The sequence below is a fragment of the Oryctolagus cuniculus genome, chromosome 16 (assembly GCF_051225735.1).
Source record: "Oryctolagus cuniculus isolate XC-2025 breed Fujian yellow rabbit chromosome 16, ASM5122573v1, whole genome shotgun sequence".
Classification (NCBI taxonomy): domain Eukaryota; kingdom Metazoa; phylum Chordata; class Mammalia; order Lagomorpha; family Leporidae; genus Oryctolagus; species Oryctolagus cuniculus.
In genome coordinates this window covers 80,210,270-80,235,337 of record NC_142882.1, presented here as the reverse complement: position 1 = coordinate 80,235,337, position 25,068 = coordinate 80,210,270, and the positions used below count along the sequence as shown (strand labels likewise).

At 38.0% G+C, this 25,068-nt stretch overlaps 1 protein-coding gene across 16 annotated transcripts in view; it reads left to right on the top strand.

The window, feature by feature from the left end:
• The window catches only part of AKAP9 (A-kinase anchoring protein 9), a 168,644-nt gene that overhangs the window by 77,567 nt on the left and 66,009 nt on the right, over window positions 1-25,068 (top strand). For 6 of the 16 annotated variants that reach the window (XR_016222257.1, NM_001082351.2, XM_089315001.1 and 3 more), the window contains 9 exons: window positions 956-1,064; window positions 1,521-1,719; window positions 2,925-3,021; window positions 3,716-3,808; window positions 13,777-14,130; window positions 16,005-16,229; window positions 17,257-17,397; window positions 17,868-17,971; window positions 20,426-20,631. Coding sequence is in view for 8 of the 16 variants with exons in the window: in NM_001082351.2 (NP_001075820.2) it covers window positions 956-1,064; window positions 1,521-1,719; window positions 2,925-3,021; window positions 3,716-3,808; window positions 13,777-14,130; window positions 16,005-16,229; window positions 17,257-17,397; window positions 17,868-17,971; window positions 20,426-20,631 (1,528 nt within the window). In the remaining 8 variants the exon portion in view is untranslated. Of the gene's footprint in view, window positions 1-955; window positions 1,065-1,520; window positions 1,720-2,924; window positions 3,022-3,715; window positions 3,809-13,776; window positions 14,131-16,004; window positions 16,230-17,256; window positions 17,668-17,867; window positions 17,972-20,425; window positions 20,632-25,068 lie in introns of those variants that run through there. The other 10 variants (NM_001375381.1, XM_051852745.3, XM_089315011.1 and 7 more) reach the window with 8 other exon arrangements.

The window sequence follows — 25,068 nt, the reverse complement described above, 5'->3', positions numbered from 1 at the left end:
TAACAAGGTCAGTGTCTTCACTACTTGGGGCCCCATTTATTCTTTCACAAATGCTCTTTCTCTACTATCTAACTTTTCAAAATAATTGCCAAAAACAATTGAGGTCCAAATTTGACTTCTCCATAATTACTCAAGTCCACATCAGTCTTTCTTCTGTCTCAGCATCACTTTAGTCAGATTTCATAGTTCAGCACTTCTTGGTTGTTAAATATATTTCCCCAACTAATTGATAAATTCTGTGAGGACAGGTCTACCCACCTACACACACACACACACACATGCACACACAAAAGTATTTTACTGATTTTATATTCTTACTCTCCCTTTCTCTTGTGTCATAATGTTAGTGTTAAATATTTCATGAATGAGTAAATTAATACACACGCATCTGACATATTGCTGCCTGGTTTTAACAGTTAAGAAAATAAGATTCTGTTTTAATTATTTTTCTTCTCTGTTTACTGCAGAGAGCAGCATTCCGTTTGTTACTTATTTGTACATAGTATGGAAGGGCTTCAAAAAGTTCATGGAAAATATGCATTATCTTTTAATTTTATTTTTCCATGTAATTTAGAAACCCCTTGTATATATCTGGCAATAAATAACATCTTATTATGTACTTTAAATAAAAACTTTACTGTGTATAGTTGAAGTTTCAAAGATCAACTTGTAAATATTATGAGCTTCCCACCAAAATTCTGTGAAGCACCTGCTTTGTAAAAATGAACTTTCTTCTGAATATTAAAGACCATTACTAATACAATTTCACTGCTATGAAGGGGATAGGTTATTAATCACTATCAGAAGAGAAAATGGGACAACTTAGAAGGAAAAATGATTATGGCAGAGTGTCACAATCTTGTAAAAGCATCTTAAATACAAAATTGCGTTAATATGGATTTCAGAGTACTGCATCATGTAATTATGTCACTGCTATTCTCTTGTTTTCATTCAGGGACAGCCAGTAGATGGCATGAAACTTGAATTTGCAGAAGAAAGCCTATCAAAAGAGGAGACAAAGTTATTGTCAGTTCACTCTCAGAGGCCCAATTTGCATGACATTGGTAAATTTTGATTATGTGCCACAATATGATTTTATTAACACCAAATGTTCAGTACTTTTTTTTACTTTAAAATTAAGACAACTTAGAGACTTGGGCATTTCACTGTAACCTTTCAGTTTTCTCAGTGTTAAAATGAAAAGGAATTCTTTCATTCATTACAGTGAAGGGAAGGCCCTTCCCAATTTTTACATTCTATGATTTTAATTTGTTTTACATTTAAAGACATAAAATTGTTGTATTTAGGAGTACTGTAGCTGTGAGGAAAGAAAAAATACTCTTGAGTTGTACTGTTCTCCTATTTTCATTGAGTTCATATTTAAACTTGAGTTATTACCACTAAAAAAGCTTTTTTTAAAACAAGGATGAATATTTTCTGTATATACAAATAAGTGCTTGTGGTATTTCACTAAGAAATTTGTATTTAAATGAATGTTTTCTTCTATTTGTATAATGTAGATATCAATCATAAAAGCAAGTTACCTTCTCGGGAAGATACTGAAAAGATGAAACAACTTGAAGAACAAGTTAAAGAATTAGAACACCTGGTATCCTCTTTGCAGCAACAGTTGAAAGAAACTGCTGGAAGCTCTGGGACAGAAGTCCCCTGTTTGCAAGAGAGGCTTCACCCTGTTCATGAAAGCCCACTTCAGACAAGGTAGTCATCTCCTTTCGGCTCCATTCAGCAGTATTTGTAGCTTGTAACAAAGTGTGAACCAGAATGGTTCTTGAAGAAAAAATTGTTAACTTCAGCAGAGATAGGTGTGTAGCATTTGCAAGAAATAAGAGCAGGGGTATTTCTCTGAAATGTGGGAAATAGATGCTGTTATAAACCAAACACATTTTACTAGGAGAATTTTACTCACTTTTATTTTATGACGATGCTAGATTAAATCAGCCCTTGTCTGCTAGGTTTTGCCATTGATGTGGTGAGTACTCAAGGAACATAAGATAGGGTTATTCACATCCTTGCTGGATTTTTTCTGTTTTTTTTTTTCCTGCTGTAACTCACCACATCCAAAGTAGAGGTTTGGATCGTCTCAAAGTTTGCTCCTTCTGCAACTATCTCATCTGTCACAACTCCTCTTTCCTACCTCTTCAGTCACAAATCCTGTCTTTTCTGCCTACAAAGTACGTAAGACCTGTATCACTCCTTGCCACCCTCACCCCCACCCTGGTCCCTGCCACCGCCCTATCTCACCATCCTGTCTCACCCTAACTACTCCCTCAAGTCTGTTTTCAACAAAGTCAGCACAGGTGCCAGAACTCGCTTTAAAATTTAGGACAGATAATGTTACTCTCCCACTGTTCTTTCCTTTTGGTGCCTTACGGGGTCCTACATGATGCATTTCTTTGCCTCTCTGACTTCTGTCTCCTGAATTGCCTGTCATTTAAGTATTCTCAAACCATACACTCTCTTTGGGGGATCTCAAGAGAACATATTGGTGTACTTCTGCTTTAGGTACTTCTCATTGGCTGTTTGTTCCACCTAGAATGATCTTGCTTGATATTTGCATGTGAAACCCCCTCATCTCCTGTGTGTCTCTTCTCAAGCACTGTGTTCTCATGAGGCCTTTCTTGATTACCCTACAGAAGTTAAAATAGTCTCCAAAACTCTGTATCCTAGTTTCCTACTTCATTTTTCATACAATGGCATAATGGCGATCTGTTAAAATATTCAGTTGTGTTACTTTTGTTTGGAAAAACAAGTTGAAAATGACTTAAGTTATAATATCTATAAACTGTTGATCTATGATTTTCTTGTTTCTTTACCCAAGTATACACTTTATGCATGGTGTAAATTCTGGACAAACAGCGAAACACACAGCAGTAATGCTTTCACCTTTTTAAATTTATATTTAGTTTCTCCATTGATTCGATGGTAATTACGGAGTCTGATGTACAGAGAACAGTATACCCTGGAAGTTGTCATGAAGACAATATTGATGGTGCAATAGAGGTATTTTTATTCTTTAAACTAGTATGTACACTGACTTTGTTTTTGTTTGTGTGATTCAGTAATTAGTAAACAGTTACTGAGAAGTAAGCATAATAAGTATTAGGTTATCTTACATAAAAGACCTAGAATGTGTAGGTAGACAGTATGTTTTCATCGAGTAAGAAAAACACAAAGAAAGTTAGAGAACCCCCCTCCCCCAGCATATGGCATAATTTGAAATGTCTTGTGTGCAAAATTATGGACTGTTTTTCCTGTTGGTTTCAGTGTTCTGTCCTGTACAGTTCTTCTTCCCACTGTGAGAAGTAGGACCATGTCTTCTCTAGAATAGTGTTTAGGAAACTCCAAAATTCAAGATGCCAAGGCTGGGATAGCAGATGAGGCCTCCTGCAGCACAGACCACATCATATAGAAAAGTTGCTCATCTTTTTACAGTGCTTGTCAATCCACCTAAGTCTCCTCTGCCTCTCCTTAGCTTTGTGTTATTATCAGTCCCTCAAGTGTAGAGCCCTGGTCTTCACTCAGTGGATTTTAAATTCCTGATTCCTAGGGGAAAACAGAAATTTGGTTTTTTTGCTGAGACTATATAGATTTGCAAGAAATAGTGATATTTTGGAAATATTCGGAGAGTAGAAGTTTAAAAATAACTGCTCTATAGTTAGTGTAAATAAGCATGTCATTTTTCTTTTTAATTTAGTTTTCTGGTGAATCTGGAGTGAAAACAGAAACAAATATGGTTAAGATGCTGGAAAAACAGTACCAAGAACGATTAGAAGAAGAAGTTGCTAAGGTAAATTTATAGTTCATCTGGAAGACATTGTTGGTATATATTTCTTTTTATCTTTTAAAAAAATAGGTTTTATTATGGAATCACTTTATTTTTAACTGAGTTTCATACACCTCTCATCTTTATGTTTTCAGATAATGGTGTCAACTACAGTTGCCTTTAGGTGAAATGTTCTGTGGATTTTTCCTTGAGAAGAGCATGATTCTCTTGAGGTAGAACAGTAATTAGAAACTTTTTAGAGTGCCAAAACAAATCTATTTATTTGTCATCTTGTGAGTAGATACTTTGTAAAGGAATTTGGCTTTCCTCAGAAGTAGAGGAGAAGGTAGGAAAAGGAGGAGAGGATGTTGATCCTCTATAAATTACCTTTTGGGTAATAACTACAGATAGTAAAGCTAGATTACCATGAAACAGTAGCTCTTGGCTAAATGCAGGAGCTTATCAGTGTAAGTTTTACTTAGGCTCTGTATCCCTAGCTGCAGCTAAGCCCAGAGTTATTCCTTTGAACTCTTGAATATCAACCATATAACCTGCTCTGTCACTTGGTTCCATTACTTTTGTGTTTGTATTCGCTTTCCAAAAGCATATATCTGATTGGTTTTAATGTTAGACTGTTGAATTACAATTTTGTCTGCTTTTTATTTTTTATAATAAACCAGCTGTTCTAATATAAAATCTCAGTGGAGTGCGCATGTTTTAAAAGGGAGAGGATTAACAGAACATAAAGGAAATGCATAAAAAATTTGGGCAAATCTAAATTAAATGAGAAGATCAAGACCCAAAGAAATATCTGGGTATAAGGATTTATTTACTTATTATTTCTGAGCTGAACATATATAGCTCCTGGAAAGAAATGAAAACTGAGGCACTATCCTTACATAGTGGTTCTTAGAGGAATCAAATTGTATCTCTCACTTGGATCTTACATAAATTTCTCAAATGGCATCATAGCATAATAGTTCATCTGAGGCTTGATAGTGGATATACCATATATACCATTTTATGGCCTGCTGGATTTTTGATCTTAGGAGAGTTACTTAACTTCTGAATCTTGTTTATCAATAAGGTTAAAAGAGAAGGCTAACAGAAATAGCAGTGATTCTTACCAGGATTCAGGAAGCTACTGCATATAAAGCATCCAACAGATCAGTTGATAGTAAGTTTCATAAATAATGTCTTAAAGTAGTCTTATTGCTGTGATAATGGTGATGATATAAAGGTGTTGTGAAAAACATCACTCATCCAAACTGATAGCAACACACCCAAGTACAGGTCAGTGAGAATTATCCTAAAGCCAACAAGGTACTAGCCCCAGAGACCAGACCACACTGATGTCACAGCATGGCGCTAAAAACACGTTAGTCACCAGTACTGATTCTGCTATGCCTTATGCTACTAGGATACTGGAGAAAGATTGAGAACCATTTTTCTAAAACATGGGCTACAGAGAAGAGGCCCAGTAGGAGTTGTGATTCTCTGTATAGATGAAATAGCCATTTGTTTACACTGCACTGGGTATTCTGGGTGCTGGGATATAGCAGAGGAAGATGATGATGAAATCTTTGCTCCCATGAACCTTGCTTTCTAGTTAGTACAGACAGATAACATACAGATGTTTGTAAGTACTGTGAAGAAAAATAATAAATAACCAGGGGATCAGACAGGAAATCCAGGAGGGGGGAGTTATTTGATGCAGGGTATCACAAAGGGCCTCTCTGCTGAAGTGGCCTTCGGGAGAAATCTGAAGGAAATACGGAATGACTCATGAAGAGACCAGGTTGGGGACTTTTGATGTAAGTGGAAAAGAGAAAACCAAGAAAAAGAAAAGTTAAGAATTACTCTAAGGGTGGGCATTTGGCCTGGCAGGTTAAGAAGCCAGTTGGGATATCCACAGCCCATATCAAAGTGCCTGGGTTTAAGTCCTAGTTCCACTTCTAATCCCAGCTCCCTCCTAAAGCACATAACTTGCTGGGAGGTAGCAAGTTATGGCTGTGGTACTTGGATCCCTACCACCATGTGAAACACCTGGATTGAGTTTCTAGCTCCCGGCTTGAGCTGGCCCAGGCCCAGACATTACAGACACAGGGGAGTGAACCAGCAGATGGGAGCTGTTTCAGTCTGTATGTCTCTCTCATGTGTATGTATGTCTGCCTTCAACATAAATTAACTTTTTAATTAAAAGAAAAAATTACTGTAACAGCTGTCCTCAGGAGTGGCAGACAGGCTGGGCTGCAGTCTGAGAAGACTGTTTGCCTAGTGACTAACTCTGTGGAGTTGGAGGATAGTTTTACTCAGTCCTGCAGCCCCCATCCTCATGGAATTCACTTGTAAAATACTGTGAAATCTTGGCACAGATTTCTCTCTGTGGCAGAAGTAACTGGATAAAGGATACAGGGAAAGGGGCAAGAGCTCACCTTTCAAGAGTGAAATATTACTGTAGATTGTTTGACCTGAGCAACTGGAAAAATTGAGTTGCTTTTTACTGAGGATTCTTTAGTAGGATGGAAAAGATTACAAAGCAGTAGTGTTTGGAGAGGAAAGGGAGACTTAAAAATTCAGCTTTTGAATCATTAAATGCAATTTCTCTCTCTCTCTATCTCTCTCTCTGTCTTTAGGACTCAAGTAAATGAACAAAAACTTTTTTAAAGAAAAAAACATTTATTTTGGTCCCAGAAGCTCTTTAAAATTCATGTATAGTTTGTTCATAATACATATTTCCCATGAACTTTTTAAAATTTTTATGTATTTATTTGAAAGAGAGAAAGATCTCCTATCCACTGGTTCCCTCTCCAAATGTCCGCAGTAGCCAGGACAAAGCCACAGGCTGGAAACTCACTCTGGGCTCCCATGTTAGGGAGCAGGGACTTCAATACTTGAGCCATGACCTGCTCAGTCACCTCTCAGGATTCACATTAGCAGGAAGCTGGAATACAGAGCTGGACTGGGATGCAGGCATCCCAGGCAGCATCTCAACACCTGCACCAAATGCCCAGCCCTACGTTTGAGTTGGATTTTGCGTGTTTTGAATGCTAGCTTGTTATAATCCTCTGGAGAATTAAAACTTTTCATTAACAGGCAGTCAGCTCCAGTTGAAAGTACAGCCTCCCCCATACAGATCAGTTTTCTCAGTTTTGACTCCTCTCTGCGGTCGGCTTGCCTCTGCTGGCATTTCAGAGTTCTCAGTAGTTGCTGTACGTTTTGCTAAGAGTTTTTAATTGTAATTATTTGGAGAGAGAGGCCATAGTGTGCTTGTTACTTCATGCTGCCTGGAATCACAAGTCTGGTGCCTTGTGTTTTCTTATTTCACAATTTAAATTCAGATATTGCTTAATACTGTTAGTATTTAGATTTACCCACATATTCATAAAACAATGTTTTAATGACCTTATTCTTTTTGCATCTTAGGCTTGCTTTCCTTTTAGGATTTTTTCTTTTTCTCTCTCTTGCTACCCACCTGTTGGGGAGTAAGCTCTGTTTTTGTTTGTTTTTATTTGCTTTGTCATGAAGGACAGTGTGTCGACCATTTGCATCAGCTGTGGTCACACCAGGACTTGGAAGATAATCTTCCATTGTGTTCTTCTATTGTGCTCCACCTCCTTCTGCTGAGAAGGTCCTTGTCAGATCATAGGTGATACATGTTTCTTCTTTGGAAACATTTAAAATCTTTTTGATTTTTGCTATTCTATTGTCCTCCTTATAATTCATTTATATTCTTGAATCTTAGATGTGGAGTCTTCTATAAATATTTTCAGCCTTTATTTCATGAAGTAATTACTTTCTGTTTTTCTATTATATCATCCTAGAGCTTTGGTTAGATATTGGTGGACCAGTCTCAGTCTGTTCTAAATATCTCTTCACTTTTTTTTTTTTTTAAGATTTATTTTATTTATTTGAAAGAACGAAACAGAGAGAGCTAGCAAGCGAGAGCAGTAGAGCGAGAGACAGATCTTCCATCTGCTGGTTTACTCCCCAGATGACCACAATAGCCAGAGCTGAGCCGATCCGAAGCCAGGAACCAGGAGCTTCTTCCAGGTCTCCCACATGGGTCCAAGAACCCAAGGACTTGGGCCATCTTCCACTGCTTTCCCAGGCCATAGCAGAGAGCTGGATCAGAAGTGGAGCAGCCAGGACTTGAACTGGCATCCATAAGGGATGCTGGAACTGCAGGCTGGGGCTTTAACCTGATGCGCAATAGTGACGGCCCCAAGTTTCAGTTTTTTTTAAATACTTATTTGAAAGTCAAAGCACCCAAGGGGGTTCGGAAGATGAATCTTGTATCTACTAATTCACTTCTCAACTAGCCACAACAGCCAAGGCTAGACCAGGCCAGAGCCAGGAGCTAAGAACTGCATCCTGGTCTCCTACGTGGGTGGCATGGACCCAAGTACTTGGGTGATCTTCCACTGCTTTCCCAGGTGCATTGACAGGGAGCTGGATCAGAAGTATAGCAGCCAGATTTAAACCAACATTCTGATGTGGGATGCTGGTGTCACAGCAGTGGCTTCACATGCTGCATCACAGTGCCAGCCCCCCCCTTTTATATTTTCAGCCTTTGTTTTGTTTTTCTTTATAGCATTCGTAATAGGAAGAGATTAATAGGCAGATCATATTCAAGACAGAAAATTAAAGCATAAGCTAGTTTTAAGATTATGACCACCAGTTAGAGAAGATTAAAGATATTGTTTGCTAAGTTGTATGGTCTAGTTAACTAACTCTTTCATTTGCGTATTTTTACATTTTGCTGTGATAGGCATATGTTGCAGATAATTGTGTTCAGAATTTTGTTACCAAACCTTAGTTGTGTCTCAGCTCCTTTAGGCATCCATGAGGTCCAATTTGGTAGATGGGATGTAGAAGCAGGATTGTCGGGGCAGAAGCAGTTTAACACACGAGCATAGTGTTTAAGGTGCTTTAGCTGTATATTTAGACGTACTTTGAGTTAAATCTCTGCTCTAAAAATTTTGAAATATATACATATAGTTTTTTCATAGTGTGCATTTTCTGTGAATGATTTGAAGACACCTCCTGTGCATGGATTTCAAGGATTGTTTTTTTGCACCAAAATAAACTTACCTTTTAATCTATTTTCCACAAACTTTTCAAAGTACTTTTGTACTTCTCGGCAGATCCATTCAGATGTGGAGGAATTAGTTTATTGTTAGATTTTAGAAGATGAGTTTAGGTAAGAGTGCAGAATTTTAAAGTCCTGCTTCCATAATTTATTTGCTTTGTGTTCTGTAATCAAATAATGTAATATCTTCCTTAGTTTCCCCATCTGTTAAATTGGAGTAATAATACTTACCTTGTAGGTATAATGAGAATTAAATAGCACTGGGGCTCCATAATTGCTGCTTCTGTTGTTTCTCTTGCTCTCATTGGTGTTACCTTTTCCATTCAGAATCTGGAATATGTGGCATCTGGAAGGAAGGTGGCTAGTGGGAATCAGATGGAAATCAGTACCCAAGATAGACAAGTTGGGTTGAAGACAGAAAATTAAAGCAGACATCCAGGTATATGATCTGGATCAGTGAGGGAAGCTCAGTAGACAGAAAGGTTTCTAATCCCAGATACGCTTTATCTTGGACTTTAAGTACAGTTACATTACCTAGGACACTAAAGAAATCAGAAAGGCTAAAGGTTACCAGGCACAAGTTTCTAACCCCACATGTGCTTTGTTCTGGGTTTACATCTAATAATGTGACCTGAACCAATAAGGAAATTAGAAGGTCGAAGGTCAGTAGACACAAAGGTTTCTACCCCCAGGCATGTTTTCTCCTTGACTTACAGCAACAAGGCTTCACTCCCTGCAAATTTTTTATGGAAATGGCCCTTGAAATGAAGTTATTGCTACAGTTAGTTCTCATAGGCTTAGGGACTTGTCAAAGCTGAGTCTGCTATTCAAAATTTCAAAGTAACTGCACTTCTAAGAACTAGAATAAGCAGGGATTTAGGGTCATAATTGTAGCTGAAAGTCGGATTGGATTAGATTGAAATGTGTATAGTCATAGTTCAAAATAATACAATAGTTCAAAATAACACAAACCAAGTATCCTACTTCTAGGGATTTATTGTGAGGAAATAATAAAGGATATGAATAATGATACAATTATTAAAAAGTTTTTGTCACAGTGGTGTTTAAAATAGTATAAGGACAGAATTAGTCCATGTCCAGCAATAAAGAACTGATGGAATAAACTTCCACATCTTTATTTTCTTAAAAGATTTATTTATTTGAAAGGCAGAGTTACAGAGAGGCAGAGAGGCGGGGTGAGGGGGTAGATCTTCCATCCGCTGATTCACTCCCCAGATGGCTGCAATGGCCAGAGCTATGCCAGTTGGAAGCCTGGAGCCAGCAGCTTCTTCTCGGTCTCCCACGTGGGTGCAGGGCCCCAAAGACTTGGGCCATCTTCCACTGCTTTCTCAGGCCAGAGTAGAGAGTTGGATCGGAAGTGGAGCAGCCAGGACTCCAGCCGGCGCCCATGTGGGATGCCAACACTGCAGACTGGGACTTTAACCCGCTGTGCCACAGCACCAACCCCAAAATGAAATTTTAAACACTCGGGAAATTATATAGAGTTTTTTTTTTTTTTTTGACAGAGTGGACAGTGAGAGAGAGAGAGAGAGAGAAGGTCTTCCTTTGCCGTTGGTTCACCCCCCAATGGCTGCTGCGGCCAGCGTGCTGCGGCAGGTGCACCATGCTGATCCAAAGCCAGGAGCCAGGTGCTTCTCCTGGTCTCCCATGGGGTGCAGGGCCCAAGCACTTGGGCCATCCTCCACTGCACTCCCGGGCCACAGCAGAGAGCTGGCCTGGAAGAGGGGCAACTGGGACAGAATCCAGTGCTCTGACCGGGACTAGAACACGGGGTACCGGCACCGCAGGCGGAGGATTAGCCTATTGAGCTGCAGCACTGGCCTAAAGATGTATTTTTTTTAAGATTTTATTTATTTATTTATTTATTTGAGAGGTAGAGTTACAGACAGAGGGAAACAGAGAGAGAGAGGTCTTTCATCCACTGTTTCACTCCCCAAATGACTGGAATGGTGGGAGCTGAGCTGATTCAAAGCCCGGAGCTAGGAGCTTTTTCCAGGTCTCCCACATGAGTGCAAGGTGCCCAAGGACTTGGGCCATCTTCCACTGCTGTCCCAGGCCATAGCAGGGAGCTGGATCAGAAGAGGAGCAGCTGGGACACAAACTGGTGCCCTAATTGGATACCAGCACCCTGGGCAGAGGCTTAGCCTACTACACCAAAGCACTAGCCCCAAAGTGTATTTCTAGATTTAAAAAGATATTTAATGTATGATCACATTTTTATTAAAAAAAAAAAAAAAAAAACATGTCCATAAATGTGAGGGAACTTCAGAAAGTTTATAGAAAAATGGGATTAAAAGATAAAAATATAAACTTTATTTCTCAACATAAGCTCCATCAAGTTCAAGACTCTTGCATAAATGATGATACCAGTCATTCAGTCCATTCATAAAGTATTGAGTCCTGGGAATTTATCCATGTCAATTTGGAGTTCTTTGTATTATGAACTGAAGAACAATGCGTGCCCTTTAAAGAGATTTTTTTTAAGATTATTGAACAAAAATAATCAGAAGGAGCCAAATCAGCATGGGAAGTGGATACCTAATGATTTCCCACTGGAATTTGCAAAATTGCCCTTGTTTGATGAGAAGAATGAGCAGAAATACTGGCGTGGTGAGGACTCCCTGGTGGGTCTTCTCTAGTATGTTTCTGCTTCCGGCTGACTCTGAAGACACTCAGCAGTCGGCAGATGTGCTCATCCTGGCCCTCCAGAAACTCAGCAAGCGAAATACCTTGAGCACCCCAAAACTGCTGTCCTGACCTTTGCTCTTTTTTTTTTTTTTTTTTTTTTTTGACAGGCAGAGTGGACAGTGAGAGAGAGAGACAGAGAGAAAGGTCTTCCTTTTGCCGTTGGTTCACCCTCCAATGGCTGCCGTGGCCTGTGCACTGCGGCCAGCGCACCGCGCTGATCCAAAGGCAGGAGCCAGGTGCTTCTCCTGGTCTCCCATGGGGTACAGGGCCCAAGCACTTGGACCATCCTCCACTGCACTCCCTGGCCACAGCAGAGAGCTGGCCTGGAAGAGGGGCGACCGGGACTAGAACCCAGTGTGCCGGCTCCGCAGGCGGAGGATTAGCCTAGTGAGCCGCGGCGCCAGCTGGACCTTTGCTCTTGACTCGGTCTTCCTTTATTTGACTGAACTGCTTCTACTTTTGGTAGCCGTTGATTTGATTCTGCTTTATCCTCAAGAAACTACTGGTAAAGCCCTGTTTCATCTCCTGTTAACAGTTCTTAAAAAGCATTCTTTAGGTTCTTGATCCCACTTGTTTAACATTTTTGTCAGAATCTCTGATTTGCCTGCAGCTCATCTGGCCACAACAGTTTGGGCACCCATCGAATCCAGTCTGATTTGCTTTAATTTTTCAGTCAGAATTGTCAGCTGAACCAGTTGAGAAGTCTGTGGTGGTGTTTAGTTTCTGCTGTTTGTCATAGATCCTCTTCAGTTATGGCATGAACAAGATGGAAGTCTTTCCTCACAAATAGATGTGGATGGTCTGCTCCAGTGGGCTTCATCTTCAACATTGTCTGGTCTCTTCTTCATTTGAGTTACCCATTTGTAAACTGATCATGGGGAGCATTATTCCCATAAACTTCTCATAAAACACTAATGATTTCACTATTCTTCACCCAAACATCATCATACGTTTGATATTTATTCTTTTTTTTTTTTACATTTATTTATTTATTTGAGAGGCAGAGATACAGAGGGAGAGACAGAAAGGTCTTCCATCTGCCGGTTCACTTCCCAAATGGCCACAACAGCCAGAGCAAGGCTGATCCGAAGCCAGGAGCCAGGAGCTTCCTGCAGGTTTCCCATGGGGGTCCAGAGGCCCAAGCACTTGGGCCGTCTTCTGCTGCTTTCCCAGGAGCATTAGCAGGGAGCTGGATAGGAAGTGAAGCAGCCGGGACACAAACCCACACCCATATGTGATGCCAGCACCACAGATGGCTGCTTAACCTACTATCCTGCAGTGCCAGCCCTGACATTTGTTCTTTATTTGCAGCAAAATTCATGTTACTCTGATACAGGCTTTTTTCCAACTAATGCCTTATCCTTCTTAGTGCCTGGAACTAGAATCCCATGCAATATATTTTAACAGGTCAGTACAAGTTTATTTTGGTGACAAAAATCTTTAAAATCTGGGGCCAGTGCTGTGGTACAATAGGTTAAGCTGTGGCTTGTAGTACCAGCATCTCACAGGGGCACCAGTTCGAGACCCGGCTGCTCCACTTCCTATCTAACTCCCTGCTAATGCACTTGGAAAAGTGTTAAAAGATGGCCCCAGTACTTGGGCCCCTGCACCCATGTAGGAGACCCAGAAGAGGCTCCTGGCTCCTGGCATGGGATTGACCCAGCTCTGGCCATTGCCACCATTTAACGAGTGAACCAGTGGATGGAAGCACACGCTCTCTCTCTGTCTCCTTTTCTTTCTCTCTGTCTGTAACTCTGCCTTTCAAAAAATTGATATTTAAAAAATTTTTTTGAAATTTATGTATAATTTTTTTTTTATAATTTTCCATGGATGTCTTTGAAGAACCCTCATATTAGTAAAGAAGAGAAAGGTTTGGAAAAGTGTTTGCTAAAGTGTTTATAGTGACTTTTCTTGGAAGAGCGAAACAAAATTTTCGTTTTCTAATTTTCATACTGAAATTTTTTTCTATTATAACAAGAAAAAATGTACTTTTTATTTACAAAGCAGCCAGTAAAAAATAAATGACATTAGAGTCATTGCAAAATAGTCGCTTTATCTATCATAGCATCTCTCTTTGTTTAAAACTATGATGCCATGTTTTTTTCTATTTCATAAAATTTTAGGGAATAACTTTTTAAATTCTTGCTGGTATTTATAATGCAATCCTTTTTTGTTTGCTTTACTTATTTAGGTCATTGTGTCAATGAGTATAGCATTTGCTCAACAAACTGAATTGTCTAGAATATCTGAGAGAAAAGAAAATGCTGCGTCATCAAAGCAATCACATGCTCTCTGCCAGCAAGAACAGCATTTTAATGAAATGAAATTACCAAAGGGTCAAGCCGATCTTCAGAGTTTTGAGGGAACGGAGGTGAAATTTAAAGAAGAATTTAAACCACTTAGTAAAGAGTTAGGAGAAGATGGAGCAGAAGTTCTGTTACCAAATAATGATGACCTTGCTCATATACTAGAATCAAAGGACCGTGAACTGACTATTTCAGAAGAAATGTTCTCCAAAGATCGGACATTTATAGTCAGAGAATCTGTAAGTACGCCTCTTGACTTTTTAAACTCTAAATGCAAAAATGTTAGTAATACTGCTTCCTGAAGGAGGAAAGTATCAACTGCAGTCTTAATTTATGATACACATTAGTAATGTGCTTTATTAGTTGCAAAGTATTAGAGACAAGTTACTTAGTATTAAATAAAACAAGTATTCTTGTTTGTGTTACAGACATTGTGCATGGTAAAATCTTATTGTGAGTCATACTTATGTTAATTTTGTTTGAACCAGTAGAAATTATTTATACTTTTAATGGACAGTATCTATGAGTGAAAGATCTGCTTCATTAAATGTAACATTACAAGGAAACAGCTACCTGTTTAATAAGACAGTTTTTATACTATTTATATACTAATTCTCATTTTTCTTTTTTACTCATTAAAGATATTAACGTTCATGATAAGTTATGTTCTAAGAGATATGCAGATAAAACTTTCAGTTCTATGGAATGCAAAACTTGAGAGGGATTCACAAAAAGCTCTTTAATTTACCAGTAACTGTTCAAGGCAAAATGATTCTTTTAAGTAATACGGGATTTTTTATTCTTTCTTTTTTTTTTAAGATTTATTTGTTTATTTTGAAAGTCAGTGTTAGAGGGAGAGAGAGACATCTTCCATCTGCTGGTTTGCTCCCCAGATGGCCACAACAGCCAGTGCTGGCCCAGATCAAATCCAGGGGCTTCCATCTGGGTCTCCCACATGAGCAGCAAGGGGCCCAAACACTTGGTCCATTTTCTGCTACCCTTCCAAGGCCTAATATTAACACAGAACTGGATCAGAAATAGAACAGCCTTGACACGAGCTGGTGCCCATGTGGGATGCCAGCATGGTAGGCGGTGGCTCTGCCTGCTATACCACAAGGCAGGTTACAGTCTGAGCTATTTCTTCAGGAATATAACTTCTCATCAAACCCACACTAGACTTATGGGTGTGAGAATATAGAAATCATAGAATTTAAAGATTTTATTTCCAAATAAAATATATTGAAAAGTATTCCTTATCAAAAAGTTCTCTGTAGTACTGTGATAATCACCATATAATATAAATAAAATAGTCATAGTTTCTCATGTCTCATAAATTTAATTTTAAAATAAATACTTCATTGATGTCAGTACCCCCATCTTAAAATGTCAAGAGAAGTTGTGGAGGTAAAGCTCCGTTAGTAATTTGAAGGAATCTTGAGCATCTTTCTTCTCCTCCCCTAGAATGAGACTGTTAGTGAAACTAGCTGATACACAGCTATTTTGCTTCTGGAAAGTAATGTATGTAATGATAATAAACCAAGTTCATATTATTTGGCATTTGTATCAAGAAAAAAATTTTTAAGATTTATTTACTTGAGAGGCAAAGTTACAGACTGAGAGAGGTCTTCCATCCACTGGTTTATTCCCCAGATGGCCTCAAGCCAGGAGCCAGGAGCTTCTTTGGGGTCCCCTGCAGGTGCAGGGACCCAAGCACTTGGGCCATCTTCTATTGCTTTCCCAGGCCATCAGCAGGGAGCTGGATTGGAAGTAGAGCAGCTGGGACTCAAACCAGTGCCCAAATGGGTTGCCGGCACTGCAGGTGGATGCTTAATCTACTTACTGTGCCATAGCACTAGCCTGAAAAAAATCTCTTTTTAAAAAAGTTATTTTTTAATTTAATTTTTTTGACAGAGTTAAGACAGTGAGAGAGAGACAGATAGAAAGGTATTCCTTTTCCGTTGGTTCACCCCCCAAATGGCTGCTTTTTAATAATAATAAAGATAAAAAATCAGGTGCTTTATGAAGTTAATAGAACTGCTTTTATATATCAGTGGTGACAGATTTCCACAAAATATATTAAGTTGGGATTTATTTACTTATTTTACTATTAAAGATTCATGATGAGATTTTGGTATCAAACATGGAGGCTTCTAGACAGCTGATGCTGAATGAAGAACAGTTGGAAGATATGAGACAGGAACTTGTACGACAGTACCAAGAACATCAGCAGGCAATGGAGCTGTTAAGGCAGGCACACATGCGACAGTTGGAGAGGCAGCGGGAAGACCAGGAACAGCTTCAGGAGGAAATTAAGAGACTTAACAGACAGTTATCCCAGGTACGGCACTTAAAGTCTCTCTTCTCCCAGTCAAAATGATGGTAATTTTTGTGTAACCTATTTTGAAAAGTCAAAACTATTTCAAATACAAATATTTAACAAGAAGAACACATCCCTCCAGATCGAATGGCATTAGATCTTGTTAGGTCCTTGTCATGTAGAAAAGTGACCACAGTGTTAATGTTTTTCTTTTAAGTCATTTTGTTGACCATATACAGCAAAATCACTTTGGCACTTTGGAAATCCTTAGTGCTGAAGTGCTCAAGCATGTAGTCACTGTCATTCAATTTTCCCATATTTGTAGTTCTTGGAGCCCACAAATTAGCATCTCCAAGGTTTACCTTTATCTATCTGTAATCATTTCTTTTAATCATCATGGAAATCTTCTGAAGTGGTATGTTTCTCGAACTTTTTCTAGGGAAACATCTCTTCTTGATTTGAGAAATGCAAATTTTTATAACGTTCTTATCCCTTTCTTGACTAAAATTAAATACTCCTTGGTATTTGGGAGCTGGGTTCTTGTTAATTGCTGAATAAAATATACTCACAAAATCATTGCAGAAAAGCAAAGAGATTTATGTAAAAATTCTTAGAAAACCAAATTTTTGAATTAGGAAAACTAAAGCAAAAAGGAGAGATAGGAAGAACAAAATCCTTAACACCTTTCAAATGTAAAGTAATAGGAAAATTGAGATTTGAGCCTAAAGCATATTTTGGAAAAATTAGTTTTGCTTTTCTTCATTGTATTTTGTGAATTCAGATTTCTGAATTTTCAATGCAAAATTGACTTAAAAATACTAATTGAACTATACAAATTCCTACGTATTTAAACTTCATTAGTTGTTTTCTACAGTTTCCAATTTTGCATTGAACTTTGTATATGCCTTTTAACCCCTTATTGTGGATATGAATCATCAGTAGCACCAGGGCCCGTTGGTCACAAGGGGTTAAAAGAAATCTGCTTAATATTTCTGCTCTTTTCCTCTGTCGCAAACAATATTCTCTCATGACCTTTTTTCTCATTTAGAGATCCTCAATAGATAATGAAAACCTGGTTTCAGAGAGAGAGAGGGTGCTTTTAGAGGAGCTGGAAGCGCTAAAGCAGCTGTCTTTAGCTGGAAGAGAGAAGCTGTGCTGTGAGCTGCGCAGCTGCAGTACGCAAACACAGGTAGTATGGACTCGGGCCCACCTAGGAGCAATGGAGCAGCAATGCAGTAGGATTTGTCTGTCTTTGTTCTTGGTGTGAGATGTATATTTTGTAGGTATTAAGCTTTAACCTATTTGTGATTGCTTACATGCAAGGTAGGTGGGGTTAAAATGCCTTACATTCTCTGTAAGGTAATTTGAATCTGGCATTGCTATAGCAAGTATTGCTTCATCAAGAAGCAACCTAACGAACTTTATTGCACAGGATGGCATGCATTACTTTGAACCCCTTGTAAGTTTTTTTTTTATTTCTGTACTAGAATGTTTTATCTTTTTTGATAATGCTAATCTCCTGATAAAATGTAGGTAAACATTAATTCAGGCAGTGTTTGTGTGTTTCACCTCAGACCAGTAGAGAGGGCGACTGCTAATTCCCAGATGACAGGCTTTCTTTCTGTCTTGTCCTCCCTGCCATTAAACAAACTTCGCCAGAATGGAAATGAAAACCATGGGGAAGTTGAGGAGCAGACATTTAAAGAAAAGGAATTGGACAGAAAACCTGAAGATGTTCCTGCTGATATTCTGTCCAATGAAAGGTAAGCAAAGTGTATACTTTCTCACTGCAAAGTGAATTAAAATGATTGTTTTAAGATACTAATCTTTTTGTCCTGTACATTTGTACTTCGTCATAAAAACCATCATATTCTTATTTGTATATGTGTAAAATGTCAAAAATTTTCAATTTTTATTGTACATTTTAAAGGATATTTTATATACTATGCAATTTTTCATTAGATAGTAATTGTATACTTAACTCTAAATGTTAAGGTATTTATGGATATGAAATCATGATTAATTTTATTCCTCTTGCATATCATTTTGTGTCCTAAAAAATATTTATGTTTGTGAACTCTCTTCCTCTTTTTCACACTTTGTTCCCACTGTGTAGACATGCATTCAGTGTAAGCTATGCCCTGGCTTGTTTACACTGAGAAATATTCATATATGTGTACATAATCCACATTTAGCTTCTTTCATATACTTATGGCATAACACATGAGAACTTTTAATCCATATCACATTTTTATAGAGGAATGAATTAATCACCAAGTCTCTACAGAACTTTGCTTAATTTTGTAGAGGTTAATAGAAAATTATAAAATACTAAATGCAAATAAATGTCCCTCATTAATACTAAGGACTTTCTAAGCACAATATTTGAAAATTTGTTTTGTTCAAATGAAAATTTTTTAAGTTAAAACTAATATCTACTAACTTAATCTCCTCCTTTTCCAATTTCTGTGACTGTCCACCCTTTGTGTCCTCCTAACCCCCTTCCTCAGCTTGCATGGAGGAATTTGGCCCCTAAGATTTTGGCTTCCCCATTGGATCATCAGTATGGAACGCAGTCAGTATGGAGCTCAAACAAGAAAGACAGTGTATGAAAACTAGTGTTAACCATAGCAATATAAAATAAACACCTTGTTTATTTTATATTATTTATCTCTAATTGGTATATTTTTAAATTATGTAGTATTTGATTTTTAGGAATTTTTATTGTGAGTGCTTATAAAATGAGTATTTTTTTTACCATTGTATTAATCATTTATCTTAAATAGAAATATTTTCACATTATCCTAATCCTGAGGTTTGGGACTTGAACAGATCCTCAGAAAAAGTTAATGAAATTAAACCCTTGACTTCCTACTTAGTTTTTGAGTTTTATTTTTAATATTCTTGATTATATAAGCAGAGAACTTGATCTAGGTACAAAAATAGAATTGTCTCTTCCACTTGACAAATACTTACGGGAAAACTACTTCTTTTATTACCTTGTCTTAAAATAGATAGATTTGTCATATGCCTGTGAAACATATCTTTTAACCCAGCTGTTGGTAACCTCCTCCATTGTGAATCTGAGTGATAAAACTGTCTTAAGTCAGGGGACCTTCACAAAGAAAGTCTCTGATTTTGTCTACATTTATTGTTTGCCACTCTGGTGCCACTGTCAGATTCAGCTATGAGAATGAGAGAGTTGTTTAGTTATTCAGAAAAGTAATAAGGTAATCTTCTGGCTAATCAATGATGGAAGTACATTTCTTGACATGGAAAAATGTTCATATTAAACAAAAAAGAAAGCTTATAAAAACATCTTGTCCAGGATGATCCTTTTAAGAAAATTTATATACATAAACATATACATATAAATACACATGTATTGTGGGGGAGTCCATAAATAGAGATTTTAAAATCTCTATTAGTGATGATTACTTCTGAGTGCTAGATGTTTAGGTAGATGGTTAGCAGTACTTTCTGACTTTTTTAAAAAAGTAAAAACGTATTTTGAGAAAAAGGCATACCATTAATTCTGTGTAGTTGAAAATAGGTTCTTTCTACTGGCTGGAATGAATGTAGGATGTGTAACAAGATTTCTCTCTGGAGCAAATGAAATAAAAAACGGCCTGAGATGTTTGGAAGCAGAAACTGAAATTTCACTAAGGACCTTTTAAAAAACAGTCCTGTGCCTATTAACTTTTTGTAATTTGAACATCTAGTTTATCACCATTAAGTTGCAGATAATACCACCACAATTTTTTTCCTGCTGAGATTTTTATATTATATTTTTAAGTAATTTGCTTGACAGATGAAAAGATTGATTGTAAAAAATATATAAATGAATAACCAACTTAGTAACTTAGTGTGTTTGGGTACTTTCATACTTTTTAAGACTTAAATTTTGTGTCTGCTTAAAAATTTTTCTACTCTGCTTACTATCTTAAAATTTTAGTTATTTAACTTATTTCAAGTCAATAAAATCTACATATTTTTTTAAAAATGTTGCTGTTAAACTGGCTAAAATTTTTCAGGATCAATCATGTTAATAAATCACAAACAAGCTCATCATTGTAGGTGCTATTGCATGTTATCTAGTTAGGGAGGACATAGGATATTTTTCAAATCAAATACTTTGCAGTGTATTTTTTGTAGGATATAAGCAAAATGTTTGCTTTTAAAAGATTAATAATTTTAATAAATATTTATATATGCAGGTATGCGCTCCAGAAAGCTAATAATAGACTTCTCAAGATCCTCTTGGAAGTTGTAAAGACAACAGCAGCCGTTGAAGAAACTATTGGTCGCCACGTCCTTGGGATCCTGGACAGATCTAGTAAGGTACAGCCATCAGGCAGCCTGATCTGGAGGTCAGAAGCAGAGGCATCTGGGAAGTCCTGTGTCCATGAGGAACACATAAGAGGTACTGGTTCTACATGCTGTTAAATAATCACCGTTATCTTCAACAGATCTTGCTGAGTTCAAGCCACTTGGTTATAAGTTAAAAATGTCGAAGAGAGAATTTCAAATTTTCCAATTAAGGTTCCTCCAAATACAAATATGTTACAGCCACTTTGCTCAAAACACCTTACTGTATGGCATTTGTAAGTGGATTTCTACGGTTGTCATTGTACAAACCCAGGGTTGCTACTGTGCGACCCTGTTTCATTTTCTAACCAATAAAAGTCCCACTCCACTGATCAGGACTCTTAACGAGGTATGGCTGACATCCTACACTCTAGTAAATGAAGAAAAGGTTAGAAGTAGAGAACTTTGAGGAATCTACCCCGCGCATTCCATTCCATGTACTGTTGAGATGGTTAGAAGAAAGTTCAATTGCAGGGTGTGGCCTTTGGACCATCCTCTGCTAGGTACTTTCTTCCTTTTGGAAAGGTGGTTTGAAGCATGACAGAACGTGGGTCCAGAAATCAGGTCCTGCATGACACAGCCATTCTCCTGATTGTCGTCTTCCTCCAGCTTTGACAGTGTCTTACCATCACATCGCTGAGCTCCAGCCTCTGTTGTCTTTCAGTTCCTTATCCCTCACTGGAGAAGGCATCAGGAGATGAATAGGGGTGATAGTTCTGTCAGTTGGGGAGGGTTAGAGTCTGGACTCACAGATCAGAAGTTGGAGCCTGCAGCCCACAGCTGTTCCACACGTGAACACGTCTCTCCATTTGGAGGCAAACCTCCTGAGATTCCAGTTCTTACCTTTTTTTTTTTTTTTAATATTTATGTATCAGCTAAGCAGAGTTAGAGGGAGGAACACAGAGAGAGAGGTCTTCACGTGCTGGTTGGCTCTCCAAGTGGCCACAACGGCCAGAGGTAAACCAGACTGAAGCCAGGAGCTTTATCCAGGACTCCCATGTATGTGGTAGGGGCCCAGGTACTTAGGCCATCTTCCTCTGCTTTCCCAAGCCATTAGCAGAGAGCTGGATCAAAAGTGGGGCAGCGAGGACAAGAACTGGCACCCATGTGGAGTTCTGGTATTGCAAGCTTTACCCATTACACCACAGTACTGGACCCCCAGTTCTTTTTGATAGAATTCTGTTTGTTGCATTTCACATGAAGAAACAAGAAATTGTTATCCACTTAGAGATAGAAGGTGTACCTAAATACAAGTTGATAAGTAATGTGTTTCTAAGTGCAGAGAAAAACTTGATTTGGGATTTTAAATTATTTTAAAACATCTCAGTTGAGTTCAAAGAAAATTTTTAAAACTTTTAGTAAAAGAAGAGCTGAAATAATTCTGAATTTTAAGCCTTCCTTTCAAATATACTTTTTTCAAACTTGATAGATAATTGCTTTTTTATTTTTATTTTTTTAAGATGTATTTATTTGAAAGGCAGAGTTACAGAGAAGGAGAGGAAGAGGCAGAGTCAAAGAGAAGTCTTCCATCTGCTGGTTCACTCCCCAAATGGCCGCAACAGCCAGGGCTGAGCCATACTGTAGCCAGGAGCCAGGAGATTCATCCAGGTCTCCCATGTGGAGGGCAGGGGCCCAAGCACTTGGGCCATCTTCCACTGCTTTTTTAGGCACTTTATCAGGGAGCTGAATTGAAAGTGGAACAGCTGGGACTTAAACCGGTGCCCATATGGGATGCCAGCACTGCAGGCAGCGGCTTAACCCACAACACCACAGTACCTGCCCTGAGAATTGCTTTTCAAATTAACTTTTACTCTAGGTTAAGCTCTCAAACAAGAACTGTTTTATTTCTGCCTGTGAACATTGGTGTATAGAAAACAATTAACTAATATTTTCCAGTTTCACAGTAAAAGTTTCTAAGAAGTTACACTTAACAAACAGCTGGTTTTCCTTCTTTAGGGAAGAGCTTCCTGCTGGTAAGGTCTAGATCAAACGGACTCCCTTATTCAAAGATGCTCTATAGATTTTAAAAATATTTTGTACATTTTTGTTAGCAGTTCTCAGATATTTCTCAAAATGAATGCTGAAAAATATTCAGTGAATGTCATGTTTAAAGGGACAGCAAACTCACTTCTAAAGCAATGTGCCCATAGTTATAGAAAAGAACATGGCCAGTGCCACGGCTCACTTGGCTAATCCTCCTCCTGCGGCGCCAGCACTCCGGGTTCTAGTCCCGGTTGCGGCGCCGGATTCTGTCCCTGTTGCTTCTCTTCCATTCCAGCTCTCTGCTGTGGCCCAGGAAGGCAGTGGAGGATGGCCCAAGGGCTTGGGCCCTGCACCCCATGGGAGACCAGGAGGAAGCACCTGGCTCCTGGCTTCGGCCATTTGGGGGTTGAACCAACGGAGGAAAGACCTTTCTCTCTGTCTCTCTCTCTCTCACTGTCTAAATCTGCCTGTCCAAAAAAAAAAAAAAAAAAAAAAAAAAAGAAGAAGAAGAACAAAAAGAATATACTGGTAATTTAATTCAAACAAAAAGAATGTTCATTTTCTGTGAAAAAGAAGACCTGAAAGAAATTTGATCCACAAACTACTTTCTTCAGTAGTTACATCTGAATCTTACAAAGATGAAATAGATCTATGTACTTGTTTAAATAATCAGCAATGGAGGAGCTTTCCAATTATGTGCAGTTTTATCAGTGCAGTTCCACAAACATTTATTGAGCAGTTTTTCTGAGCTCTCTGCCTTACAGCACTTCAGTCTGGTGAAGCTGGCACTGAGATTCCAACTCAAGGCAAGGTGCTTATGGAGTCATAGTATGTAACATGCATGTACTTAAAACTACTTTATATGTGCTGGAGTCAGTTAAGCTCTTCAGAATTTTGTGTTGTTGTTAACTGATTCTGAAAGAATGATATTAAGATGCAGAAGGAAACTGTTGAGGAACAGTGTTTTGTGTTTTTTTCTTCTTACTATTTGTTGAACTCTTTACTTACTGTAGGATTAATCTTATAAGTATAAAATAAACTGAAAGTTAATCATTGTAAAAATTAAGAGAGGAAGGAAGAGTAGGGGTGGTTGGTAGATGTGTGGGCAGGAGGGATGGTAGGGTGGGAAGTATCACTATGTCCCTAAATCTGTATAAATGAAATTAATGAAATTTATTCACCTTATGAAAATTGAAAAGAAAAACTGTACATATGAAAAAAAGATGCAAGATGAAAAATGAAATCTGTAGTTAAGAAATACAGTATAGAGAATATTGCAGCACAGATCATTTTGCTGGTATTAGCATTATAGTTATAATGTGTACTTTCCATTTAATTCTGTGATTTGATTTTTAGCAACAGTATGTTAATCTTACCGATAAAATTAGGATAACCACTTGTGAGATCCATTTTTCATCCTGAAAGATATATTGAATTAATAGAATTTATAATGTAAAACTTTTAAAATAAACCTTAAAAAATACTGGCTTTAAAATACTGACACTGTGCTCTGTGTGTAAGCATTTCTTATGACCTTCCTTCATATTTTACTAGAAGCATTATTATAAAAACTAAAATGCCCTTTTGAAATATTTTTTCTATTTCTTATATACTACAACAGAAAAAAAATAAGTAATAGTCTGATAACCAAATGGGTTTTGTTATTTATTTTTTACATATGACTTTTTGTTGTAACACTTGTGATCTATTTTCAGGCTTCAAGTCTGAGCTTGTAAACATGTATGAACTTGTTAACACTCAAAAAATAAATAATTGATTTGATAATGTTTGCTTTCTCAAACGTTGAACTAGTTTCTGAAATTGAAGGCAAATTTTGAGCCAATGTGAAATCACTTGAACCTGAGTAAATATTAGATCAGTTAATCAAAATGAGTTCCTCAGATTGTGTTGAAGGAAAATTCCCTGTAGGTTTACACTGGTGGTTTCATGGTGAGAGGCAAGAGGCTGAAGCTCATCTGCTGCAGCTTTCTTTTGGAGCGGTGTGAGGTCAGAGAAGATCACTGGATTAGTAATCAGAGGCCTTGGTCTCTCTCGAGCTCACTGGATGATTGGGCCAAACTGAATGTTTAGTCCTCACATTTTGGACGTTAAAGTTTCCTTTGCTGTGATTTGTTACCATTGTAGTTACTGGTAACAAATGTAGACTACATGCAGCCTCTTCAGGAAATGTCTCGGTGGGTTGTTGTGTTCTGCCATGGGTGAGTGTTGTATTCCATGGCCATGATGAATAACCTAATACTTTTATTGTAATTTAAAGAAAATACCTGGAAACTTTGTCTTCTGCTCGTGTAAACTCAGTTTTCTGTACACAAGGAATTATAATGTGGATGACAATGTCCATTGTTAAATTAGAACCGCTCATCAGTCTGATTTCTCCCTGGTATTCCCTTTAGAGAAGCAGCAAGCTTCAGAACCACCTTAGTCTCTTCCTGTGTAGCTGGGGCAGGTGATAGTGCGTGGTGCAGAGCTCAGCAATCAGAGGGTCTGC